This window comes from Protobothrops mucrosquamatus, unplaced genomic scaffold (assembly GCF_001527695.2).
Source record: "Protobothrops mucrosquamatus isolate PMUCROS unplaced genomic scaffold, P.Mucros_1.0 scaffold1, whole genome shotgun sequence".
Taxonomy (NCBI): domain Eukaryota; kingdom Metazoa; phylum Chordata; class Lepidosauria; order Squamata; family Viperidae; genus Protobothrops; species Protobothrops mucrosquamatus.
In genome coordinates, this window is record NW_015386388.1 from 3318647 (window position 1) to 3331146 (window position 12500).

The 12500-nt window shown below is 39.8% G+C and overlaps 2 protein-coding genes across 2 annotated transcripts in view; both read left to right on the forward strand.

Annotated features, from left to right (window-relative positions):
- The window catches only part of GSDMA (gasdermin A), a 34826-nt gene extending 32468 nt beyond the window's left edge, over window positions 1-2358 (forward strand). The window contains exon 12 of the mRNA XM_015832265.1: window positions 1586-2358. Within this exon, the coding sequence (XP_015687751.1) occupies window positions 1586-1828 (243 nt within the window). The 3' untranslated portion in view covers window positions 1829-2358. The remainder of the gene's footprint in view (window positions 1-1585) is intronic.
- Window positions 2359-6365: 4007 nt separating this feature from the next.
- The window catches only part of PSMD3 (proteasome 26S subunit, non-ATPase 3), an 11034-nt gene continuing 4899 nt past the window's right edge, over window positions 6366-12500 (forward strand). Inside the window, exons 1-5 of the mRNA XM_015832266.1 lie at window positions 6366-6614; window positions 8354-8544; window positions 9851-9988; window positions 10703-10839; window positions 10932-11122. Coding sequence (XP_015687752.1) covers window positions 6434-6614; window positions 8354-8544; window positions 9851-9988; window positions 10703-10839; window positions 10932-11122 — 838 coding nt within the window. The 5' untranslated portion in view covers window positions 6366-6433. The remainder of the gene's footprint in view (window positions 6615-8353; window positions 8545-9850; window positions 9989-10702; window positions 10840-10931; window positions 11123-12500) is intronic.

Sequence of the window (12500 nt, forward strand, 5' to 3'; positions counted from 1 at the left end):
CACCTACATCGTCCATATAGGACGACTCGGGAACTCAACTCCTACCCCGGGCAGCTCACCTATCCCCTTATGCCCAGGGGAAAGGTATCAAGCCGTTTGACAGCTGATGCTAGCTGTCAAACCGGCTTTTACGCGAAACAGGCGGGAGGCAGCAAACAGCTGCGACCGACGAAGACGCCTGCCACCGGAAGTCTCCCCGATTTTATGACCAATTTTATCACCACTTTTGCCATGGATGTTAAGTGAATCACTGCAGTACTTAAGGGAATCCAGCTTCCCCCATTGACTTAGCTTCTTGGAAGCCAGCAGGGAAAAATCGCAAATGATGATCACACGACTCCAGCACACTGCAAACATTGTTAAATACATGCCAGATGACAAGCATTTAATCTATGATCACATGCCTGTGGCAATGCTGCAATGTTACAAGTACAAGGACCAGTCCCAAGACATTTTTTTCCAGTGCTGCTATAACTTTAAAGCAGGGCTTTTCAACCTTTTTACCCATTGTACCACTTTTAGGATATGGCAACATCCGAGCACCACCAGTCACCTAGCAAGGTGTCAAAAACTTGATGACCCAAAAAAAAAAGGAAAAAAATGATAAAGTACAGGTAGTCCTCGACTTACAACAGTTCGCTTAGTGACTGTTCGAAGTTACAATGGCACTGAAAAAAGTGCCCCCCAAGCCACAGCCGAGCAAGACACCTGCTTGCCCACCCAGCGGCACTCTTCCCCCTCCGAGGTTTTCATTGTTGTGAGCATTTCTGTTGAGGATTGGCAGCAGGGGTGGGGTGGGGGGTGTTTGGTTTTTATTCCCCCCGTCTGCTGGGTGGTTGCAGCAGGTTTTGGTCACTTCACATGACCCTGGGACACTGTGACCGTCATAAATATGAATCAGTGGCCAAGCATCTGAATGTAAATCACAAGACCCTGGAGCTGCTGCAACATTCCAGCTGATTGGCACTTCTTCTGGGTTCAGCAGAAGTGCCAGGATCAGCGCCGAGCTCCAGCTGGAGTCTGGCGCTGATCCTGGCGCTTCCGCTGAGCCCTGACAGCCCTGCAGCTCCAGCCATCTCTCACTCAGGCTTGTGCGGTGCTGCCATCGGTTCAGCTCATTCCCCTCCCCCGCTACCATTTTTCTGGGTTGGCCGCATACCACCTGCCAAGTGCCAATGTACCACAGGTGGTATCCGTACCACTGGTTGAAAAGCCCTGCTTTAAAGGATTGCTAAACAAATGGTTGTAAATGGACTACCTGTATATATTTTGGCTACAACTGATACAATTTATTGGTGTGCAAACTGTTTCAAATCCAAACATTTTGAGATTCAAATAGATCATTTTAATGTTACCAGACTGGTGTTTCATGCTTAGAACATTTTCAGGATGCTTAAAGCAGAACTGCATCACTTCCAATAAGACTGGGGCAATTACAAGGTTAAATCATTGCAAATTTGAAACTTACCACTAATATAATGCCATATACATGCCGCATTTTATATTGACCTCAATTGATTTCCACATGTGGATGTTACTGATCAAGTGCTGCAAATTCTATTTTATTTGTTTCTTGTTTCCAAAGGTTGGAAGAATCCTAGACAAATATTTCTGGAATGGAAAACAGAATTTTACTGTAGAAGTCCAGCAATTACCTGAAGAGGAATGGGATATAACTGGAATGTTAATTGAAGAAATAAGTGGAATATCCATTCAACGAAGTGGATGCACTGTTAGTGGATCTGTACATCCTGATGTTTCCTCAGCCCTCCCTGCACTATATGTGGTTCTATTTGCAATTGATCTTCTATCTAAGAAAAGTTTTTAAGCCATTCTTCTAAATCAGACTATGTTTGCAGCTAGAAAAGAATCATGCACAAATGCAGCAGCCTAATATATTAAAAATGAAAGTTGTAATCAGACAGTTTATTTGAAAGGAAGCTTGCCTGAGAATATCAATTTATATTAGGTATTTACTTCTTGCATTCAATTCTCCATAACTGCATTCACACAAAACTAAATCATTTGTAGTCGAGCTTAATGGATTGTTCAAACTTAGATTAGGGCCAGTCAGAAACCATTATGGTGATTAAAATAATCACTAAACATAAGGAGGAAAAAAACTAAAGAAAAATAAATTTGCAGATAGTCTTCAATGTATGACCATTTAACAAACTACGAACTGCTGAAAAAAGTGACTTATGGCCAATCCTTGCACATACATTCAGACTGGATTTGCTTAATGATGATGTGATTTATTTAATGACTGCAGCAAAAAGATCATAAAATTGAGCAAAACAAATTTAACAACTCCATTGCTTAGCAAATAGTCAGTTCCAATTATGGTTGTAAGTGGAGGACTATCTGTATATGACTTCAATATAAAATTAATGTCTTTGAACATATTATTACATCTAAACCATAAACATATTGCCCCATTTTCTCATTTTAGAATATAAGACATTTCAGAAATGGATAAATCGAGTCCTTATTATGTTGGTGTAATTATTTGTATGTTACTTCTGTCACAATCTATCTTGCAGGCACCTTCTCCTCAATTCCATGTTTGGAAGTGAGGACTTGCACAACTCTTACTGGCAAATATAAAAGAACTATGATAAAATTAAAATAAACTGTAAAATAGCCCCTCCTAAAGCATAAACCACATGACTACAGAAAGCATTTTCTCCCATATATAAACACTCCTTCAGACCCAAATCAATATCACAGCCTCTAAATAAAATTACTTTCTCTTTTTTTCTTTTTAAAATAATGTTAAATTATTGTGGCTTTAAGTAGTCACGTGAAAAACATTTTTCACTCTAGCATTTGTCAATAGGTCATGGAAGTATAACTATCAAGCAGCTATGTTTTTATAAGAAAGCAGCTCCAGGCGGTGGCTGCATAACTAGAGAGCTTGGAGCAGGAGACTGAAGACTTTCCAGTTTCAGCCCTGCTTCTACTATTTCTTACCCATTCTGTTTCATAATCCTATTATATTTAATGTATTGTGGAAGAAAAATAAAATTTCATTTTAAAATTATCAGAAATGATTTCAGACAGGCTTTAGGAAGAAGGAGACAACCTACAGAGATTCTGTAGTACTGTCCTACTGCTTCCTGGACATAGCACTTCTAACATAAAGGGAGACTGGCCAGCCACCTGTTGGATATAATTGTGTTCTCTAATGTGGCTATTCTTAAGCTAATTTGTGGGCAACTGAATAAATTGCATTGTCTGGGTTTGCAAAACAAGAAATAATAAAAAAAACAGCATTCCCACATAAACTTTTAGTGCAATAATGGACCAGTCATGTACTAATTATACTGTGATTTGAGTTTCTTGTTGGGTCCACAAGTTGAACTAAGCTTAATTTATTTAATCAAGGCTTACTTATTGGTTGAATTGTATTTTGGCTTATTATGATGCAAGAATCGGCTTATATATTATAATCTGTATGTAAAATTGAATTATGCAGGTAGCTTCTTGCCAGAAGTGAATTATATAAAATCATAAATCTTATCAAATTCCAGCAAAATTAGCTTAAGAATCAGCACTAATTTATAGACTAAACTAGGTCCAAATCTATGTTCCCTCTCAGGTGTATGTGTGCATCTACATATGCATGCATATGCTTACTATTCATCACCACATACATTAAAAAGTCTTCACAATTTTTTTTGTTATCTGAGATATTAAAAATAAATTTAAACTCCATTAAATTACAGGCTCACAATTCAGAGTCCTGTACAAGCTCATGGTTTCAGGTTCACTGTAGCAGCCAGGCTCATTAATTGAAGACCTTTCCCTTGAGACCGCTAGCAGGCCATCTTTTCCCCAGCTGATCTGCTCCAGAACAGACCCAGTGAAGGACAGCAGGGTGTACAGGAAAGAGCACTTCCCTCCTCATGCCATAAAAGTTGAATTCATTTTCCTCTTACCTCCAAAAAAAGGTTTATAATAATTAATATCTGTTATGCTTTGGGCAGCACAACATCCATTAATTTCATAAAAAATCACTTTTAAATTGAATAATAAAATTTAAATAAGTTCAGAATACATCTAGAGAAGAAAGAATGAGGGGAGGAATGCAAGTGAGGAAGCTATTTGAATGATTTTCAGGGTTTTTCTTACTTTTTAATTTTTCTTTTGTTTGCAATATCAAATATTAAAAAAAGTTTAAATGCTTATAGAATACTGTTTGCAATTATTAATTACCAGTGACTAGCAAATTTAAATTAAAATCTGAAAGCATATGTATTCAGTTCCAGTTTGATGTAGAGATTAAGAGACCAGGCTAGAAATTAGGAGACTGTGAATTTTAGTCTCATTTTAGGCATGAAATGACTCCTTTGGGGTAGTCACTTTCTCTCAGCCGTAAGAAGGCACATGAGCAGGTCATGCAGGTCAGAAAAAGAATGTGAGGGGGCAGCAGCACAGGTCAGAACACTGAGTGAATGGTACAGGCCTTCCTTCCTCCCCCTTCTAGCAGGTGGGTGAGAGGCAGCTGATGGGTGGGAGAGGGAGCAATGGATTGCAGGACTAGCTGGAGAACATTGAAAATGAAGATTATGCAACTGCAGCAGCAGCTCAGCAGCAGCCAGTACCACTGAAGCAGCTGCAACTTTTCCAAATTTCATTCCCTCAATAATAAGTCCCAGATTTTCGACACTGTCTGTAAATTAGCCCATTTGAGATACCTTGGTTCAAAAACTGTTGCAGTATAATGCAGTGTTTCACCCAGTTAAAGGTCAGGGCAACAAGAATCTTAATTGTAATTATCACATAAGAATTAAGGGATATGCACACCCCAAAAAATTATGGTATTATTTTTATTAACTTTTTTTCGTACAAATAATAGTTATTATAGTTTTGGTCAAATATTTAGTCCAATAAAATTTTATATATAATCCATTGATAGAATCTGAGTTTTATTATTTTTTTCAATGAAATGTTTTAAAATATTGGCAAATAGGTTTTGCAGAGATTACAGGTCACAAAGAAAAGCAGTATAGTATGCAAGATTGAAGAAACATGGTTAATGGGATCTATCTCAAACATTACAGCATAAGGGTGGTTTGTTCTCCAAGCTCGTTGCTTGGTTTCTGAACATTTCATTACCAGGCTAGGTAACATCTTCAGCTGAGTTTAGGGGGTGTCAATGTCAGCGTTCTGTTTATAAGGGCTTCAGATATGTGTCGAGTGAGGATGTTGTGATGGGTCAGGTGTCAGTGAATGTTGTCATGGGTCTTGTGATGGGGAGTTTACATCAGACCAGGGTCATTGGGAGGTGACCTGCTGGTCATCCCCTAAACGCCGCTGAAAATGTTATCTAGCCTGGCAACGAAATGTTTGAAATGTTCGGAAACCAACCCTCATCCTACACCCCGAGCTACAGATATTCACTACTATTGCATTACAGCATATCTTTGGCATTTTTTTTTGAAATCAAGTGAATCTATAAAGCCCTTAATTTACTAAAATTATTTTAAGAATTCTAGAATTATATAGTTAAAAATCAGCTAGTCATAGCAACTCAAAAAAGTAGTGCAAGATCGGAAGAACATAGAATGGCACATAGAATCTCCAAGAGTCAGACATGATTAAATGAAAAACAGCATAATCGTGAATCAATAAAGCTTCAATTCTACATGCAGTTACTTGGCCTAGAAGCCCCCCCCCCGATCCAGATAAAATGCTTATTTTGACACAATCTTATTTTGACACAAAAATAACAAAAGCGTTTGAAAGGTTGCAATAAGCCTAATGGCGATGTTGCATTGGAGGCTTTTAAGCATTTTCCATAAGGCAGTTTCTCAACGTTGGCAACTTTAAAGTTGTGTGGACTTCAACTCCGAAGTTGGAAGTCCGTAGGTCTTAGGTCTAGGGGCCAAGGCATCAGGCTAAAGACTGGGCTTGCGTGATTTTGTGCCACATTTTCCGCAGTATCTCTCAGCCTGTCACTCTTCCTCACCTCGCAAGGTTATTGTTGTGGGGAAAAGAGGAGGAAGGGGAGGAAGGAACATTAGAAATGTTCGTCGCCTTGAACTACTTATAAGGCGTGATAAAAAAACCAACTAAAATAAAAATCTTCAAGTTCCCAAGATTGAGAAGAGCTGCTAATAAGGAGATCTCGCAAGGAAAGGGCTATCGTTGACGTCACCCCCCACTTCACAGCCGGCGCCCCAGGGTGAATCCCCGCCCACTTCGCAAACGGAGCGGAAGGGCGGAAAGTTCCGCCTCCCCCCCCCTTTCTACAACGGATCTCCTTTCCTTAGGCTGCTGAGAAGACAAATCCATCCGCGTTCTTTCTTCGACCCGCCCCTCGGCAATCGGCTGGTCGAACTTGCTCTTGCTTTCCCGTCGTGCCCTGCGCTGTGCCCCGCGATTGTTGCTCTGTCACGGTCGCCGCCGGTTCGTGGAAGACGGAGCCATGAAGCAGGAAGGCGGGTCGAGACGTCGCGCTGGATCCGAAAAGGCCAAGCTCCCTGCCGCCGAACCCCCTCAACCGCCCCCTCAGGCCGCCGATGTGGAGATGCAGGAGGAGGCGCCTCAGGCCGAACCTGCTTCCGCAGAGAAATCGCAGCGCGAGCTCGATGCCGTCACTCTCGAAGGTGGGGGGGGGGGCAGTAGCATCGCACGCGAGTTGAGGGCTAAGGTTGAGCGGCAGCGGCCAGAGAAGTGGGAAGGGGCGGGGCCTAGAATGTGCCCCCCCCGTTCCCGTTCCCATCGTACTTAGGGCGTAGTGCTGGTGGGGGTGCTGCCGAAAGTTGCAGGGGCTCCAGTTTGTCAGTTTTGAGGGCGGAATTGCGATTTGGAAAGCGGGGTGAACAGATTGGGATTGTTTCTTGAGAAAAGACGAAAACTACAGAAGCGCTTAGAGAAGGGAGCCTAATTTAGGGAGGATGTGATATTCTGATAGTGTAAGCCATAATTCTTCATAGTTTGTTTAATACACTACAATTGCTTGGGGTGGCATTACCGCAGGGATCTTCAAACTTGGCCCTTTTATGACTTGTAGACTTCAACTCCCAGAATTCCTCAGCCAGCGTGCTTGGCTGAGGAACTCTGGGAGTTGAAGTCCACAAGTCATAAAAGGGCCAAGTTTGAAGACCCCTGCATTACTGCTTTTAGCCCCTGTCAGCCATAGACAGAGATACTTCCTTCCTTGATTTGAAAGCTAGTGACATTGGGTTTTTCTAGGGCTATCAGATCTAGCCTTTGAAAATCTGCATGCTGTTTTCTTGCGTTGCTTACATTTGTTTAAATATTGGGAGCTTTACAGAGGAAATGCATAAAAATCCAATCCAATTAGAAGATGTCTTGCTCAAAATTCTGACTTCTCACATGTTTGTGTTGGCAAAGAAACAGGTTTGGATTACAAAGTATTACAGTATAATTTATTATGTAGTAAGGTTGTTGTGGTTGAAAAATACTGGTCTAAAATAACCTGGCATAGCCCAGCTTGGATATATTTTCAATAGATTTTTATTTAAAGGTTGTGGTATATGGCCAGCTTAGTATATTTTAATGGAGATGACTCTCTTATTGGAATAGTAAAGCTTAGTAGATGGTTCACAAAATGGAATCTTTAAAAAAATAGAAACATAGAATAAAATCAAAATAAGCCAAAAGTGATAAAAATCTCTTTAAAAAAATAATAATGCTTAAAATTTTGTAAAAGTGGAAAATATTTTAATTTGATGCCAGAACACCAGAATGTTCGTATTAGGTAAATCTCTATGGAAAAACATCCTCCAACCAAGGTCCAAAATTTGTTTCCTATCAAATTAATCTGTAACAGTGCCAGCATTCAGTTTTCATCATCCACAGATAACACATGAACACATGGAGCTCCCACCACTTCAAAATAATGTTGACTTTTGCCCGTTTGTATTTTATTATTTTTCATTTAGCAACGAAGGTAAAGTGTTCAGATTAAGCTGTAGCAATACATTGATTGAAATGGCAGTGTGAAGCCTTAGAGTAGGCTGGCTGGGAAGTTTTGGCAGGCCACACATCTTAAAAGTTGCTGAGATTGAAAGACACTGACTTAGAGGATCCTGAAATCTGCATTATAACTCAGAAGCCATCATGGCTTAATTCACAGTCGCTGCAAATATTTTTCCCATATTATAAATAGATTTGATAGTTAAGAATTTGAGTAAGTTTGCTATTAGTTTAAAATAGCACCAGAATTATAGCTTAGAAACCCAAAAATACATGATAAAACAGAACAGTGTCATGTGTTTTTGTTGTATGAATATTAAGTTGCTCCAATCAGTAGTGGGCATTTCCTGCCGCACTATAATGTCATCTTTATTGAGCTAACTTTGTTTATTATTCATTACAGACATCAAAGAACATGTGAAGCAACTTGAGAAAGCTGTGTTAGGGAAGGAACCCCGTTATGTCCTGCGTGCCCTCAGAGCTTTGCCCTCCACTTCCCGTCGCCTCAACCCCAATGTGCTCCAAAAAGCCATCAGTGGCTTTTTCACATCTAACAGTGCTGTGCGGGACTTCCTCATCAGCTTCCTGGAGGAGGCAAGTTCAGAGGAGGCTGAGGTGGGAGATAAGCTGGGTATTCCCACTGAATTTTAGAAGGATTGCCATGTATTATCTCTGATTGTCAGGCCCAAAGAACCAAGGACAACATGCAAAGTTACTTAGTTCCATTACTGTTGTTCACCAACAAACAGTATCTTATCACAGGGCTTTTCAACCTTTTCACCCATTGTACCACTTTTAGGATATGGCAATATCCGAGTACCACCAGTCGCCTAGCAAGGTGTCAAAAACTTGATGACCCCCCCCAAAAAAAGGAAAAAAGTGATAAAGTACAGGTAGTCCTCGACTTACAATAGTTCGCTTAATGACTGTTCGAAGTTATAATGGCACTGAAAAAAGTGCCCCCCAAGCCACAGCCGAGCAAGACACCTGCCTGCCCACCCAGCGGCGCTCTTCCTCCTGTTCGAGGTTTTCATTATTGTGAGCATTTCTGTTGGGGATTGGCAGTGGAGGTGGGGTGGGGGGGGTGTTTGGTTTTTATTCCCCCTGTCTGCTGGGTGGTTGCAGGAGGTTTTGGTCACTTCACATGACCTTGGAACACTGTGACCGTCATAAATATGAATCAGTTGCCAAGCATCTGAATGTAAATCACAAGACCCTGGAGATGCTGCAACATTCCAGCTGATCGGCGCTTCTTCTGGGCTCAGTGGAAGTGCCAGGATCAGCACCGAGCTCCAGCTGGAGCCTGGCCCTGATCCTGGTGCTTCCACTGAGCCCTGACAGCCCCGAAGAAGCGCCAATCAGCTGGAAAGCGGCACTGATCCTGACGCTTCCGCTGAGCCCTGACAGCCCTGCAGCTCCCGCCATCTCTCGCTCAGGCTTGTGCGGTGCTGCCTCCGGTTCAGCTCATTCCCCTCCCCCGCTACCACTTTTCTAGGATGGTCGCGTACCACCTGCCAGGTGCCAATGTACCACAGGTGGTACCCGTACCACTGGTTGAAAAGCCCTGTCTTATCAAACTTAAACAACTACCTGTAATAGCTAATACTCTCTGAAATCCAAAGGAGGGTCCCATTTCATTCTCTTCCTGCCCGTCAGACATTTCAAACTCTGCTGTCTCTTTGTCACTTGGAAAAGAGCAGCCCCTCCCTCCTGCTACTCTGGATTACATTCCACCACACCGATATATTTAAGGATAATTTAAATGTTGAATCATGGACATGGGAAAGATGATCTTAAGCCATTGGTAAATTGGCTTTTATGAAAAAGGGAGGAAACTCTCTATTTATTTATCTCTCCCTCCCTCCCTCCCTCTCTCTCTCTTTTTCTTATCACTCTATAGCCTATGGACACAGAAGTGGACCTACAGTTTCGTCCCCGCACAGGGAAGGCAGCTTCTGCTCCTCTTTTGCCGGAAGTGGAAGCATATCTCCAATTACTCCTGGTCATCTATTTGATGAATAGCAAACGCTACCAAGAGGTACTGGACTGACATTCCATATGTGTTGTTTCCTAATTGAAAGCAAAGACTTGCCAGAGATTACACACGGATTTAAAGGGTGGAAAAAAGAGCAGGGAAATAAGGAAAATTAGGTGTTATCTAATACTTTCCACACATATCCAGCTAATGGTTATATACAGGAGAGTGTACAACTGTTAAGTGAATGTATTAGCAAGGGACATTGCTAATGTATCAATTACAGGGACATTGCATCTTTTGAAGATTTTAGCCCATAAATTTGGGGTCAGATTTATAATCAGATAACTAGTGATAATTCTTCATTCAATATGCAAACTTTTTCCCCAAAGTTGATATTTATTTACAATTATAATACCTATAATTATTACATACATTTCATTTATGCATAGCCAAAACACCAAGCCATATTGAACACACTGGGTACCATAATTTAATATTCTACAAACTGGAATTTTTACAACAGCAGGGATTAGAAATTCATAATGGATGTGAGTGAATTTTGCTTGCATATGTGCATAGAATCCTCATCCAAATGAATACATTATTATTGATTTTTTTAATAAAATGACAATGAAAGATTTTAAAAATAATCTCAGGTACTTTTTGCATACTTGATAGGAAGTGTAAGAGTTGATCCATACTTAATAATATTATGCAAAATTTCCTTTGCAGCGCCTTACATGCTTTTCATATTGTCTCTTTTCTTTCCTCCAGGCCCAGAAAGTTTCAGATGATTTGATGCAAAAAATAAGTCCTCAAAATCGGCGTGCCCTTGATATAGTGGTAGCCAAGTGTTACTATTACCATGCTCGTATCTATGAGTTCTTGAATAAGTTGGATGTGGTCAGGAGGTAAAATTGAAAGCATCTGGGTCCCCCCCCACACACACTTCTTTGCACTTTCCTGGTAACAAAGCCTCTCTCCATTTCTTTTCCTTTTGAAGTTTCCTTCATGCTCGTTTAAGGACTGCAACACTCCGGCATGATGCAGATGGACAGGCTACTCTGCTAAATTTGCTGCTCAGGAACTACCTTCATTATGACCTTTATGATCAGGCAGAAAAGTTGGTCTCCAAATCAGTGTTCCCTGAGCAGGCAAACAATAACGAATGGGCCAGGTACCTCTACTACACTGGTAAGAAGAAACTCTGTTTGATTATAGTTTGCAGGGGTGTACTTATTTATTGTTTTTGACCATGAAAGCAAATCAGAATGACTTAGGTTTATTAATTTATCATTAGGAAAAGCAAAATAAATTGTGTAAACTAAGATATTCCATAGAATATATATTCTATATTGAAAAATAGAATACCCTCCTTCATCATCCATATATGCTCACGCTTATTTTTTTAACTATAAGAATTAGAAACATTTAAAAAGCTATAATTCTTATGATGTTGAATAGTTTACAAGTGCCATACTGATCTGCTAATGACAGACATCCATATTTCTTTTGGATTTCTTTAAAGCAATATTGGGCTTAAGAGTACTATAACTGGGAAGGGAACAATGATTTTGGAGTATTTCTTTTCCAATTTCTTTAAATTTTGTGAAACCTAAGAATTTATGTTTGCTCAATAGTTTCTCCGGACTAATTACTGTAATGATGTCTTTTAAATTAATATATTTTAACGCATTCAGTTATAAGAAACTGTTTTCCAAGGAGGTAATTTGCCTCAAATTTAATGATAAAAATAAAAAGCAACAAAGAAAAACTAAAAATTCTAATGTAAATATTTATGCGAGGTTTCTGCTATACAGAGGCCATTGTCTATTCTTCTGGAAAAGCCAGTTCAGAAATTGATTTGTTGGATTGAAATCTTCTGTATTCCAGTGAATACATAGAGCTTTCTGATCTTTATTAATTGCATAAATAGCATGAGCTGAGATAAATTGTAATCCAGTACGTCTTTGGGCTGGGAAAGACTGGTTTATATGTAAAAGATAGTATGAAAATCAAACTGATATTAAACAAGAATATGAGAAAATATATTCCAAACTTGTCTTTGGCACAGATATAGGAAGCCTTTGACACTGTGTTAGGATATGACAGTCTTGAGCCCTGGATTATTAAGGCCTTTTCTCTGGCTTCTGAAAACATTCAGACAACCATGGCTAGAAAATTGGTGGCATGATTCCTTGCTATGTTGCAATGGAAAATATAGATAAATTGTATTGTACATCCTAAAATAAAATATCATCCTATTTACCATAGTCTCAGTCACTTTAAAACATTAAAAGCAACTACCTCTAGAGATTGCAAACTAATGAATCTGGATGGATGAATGTTTTTCCAATAGCTACAATTTCACTTTTTATTTTGTAAATTTATTTCTACATCAGCTTATACAGTAATTTTTTTAAGTAAAACATTTCTATAAAAACTCAACTACATTTGTAGGATGTGCATGTGGGTGTTTAGGCACATGTATTTATCAAAATATACCATCGCAGAATTAAGAGAGGTGCAGTTATTGAGGTGGATAATAATCACAGTGCCTGTTTATTTGCTT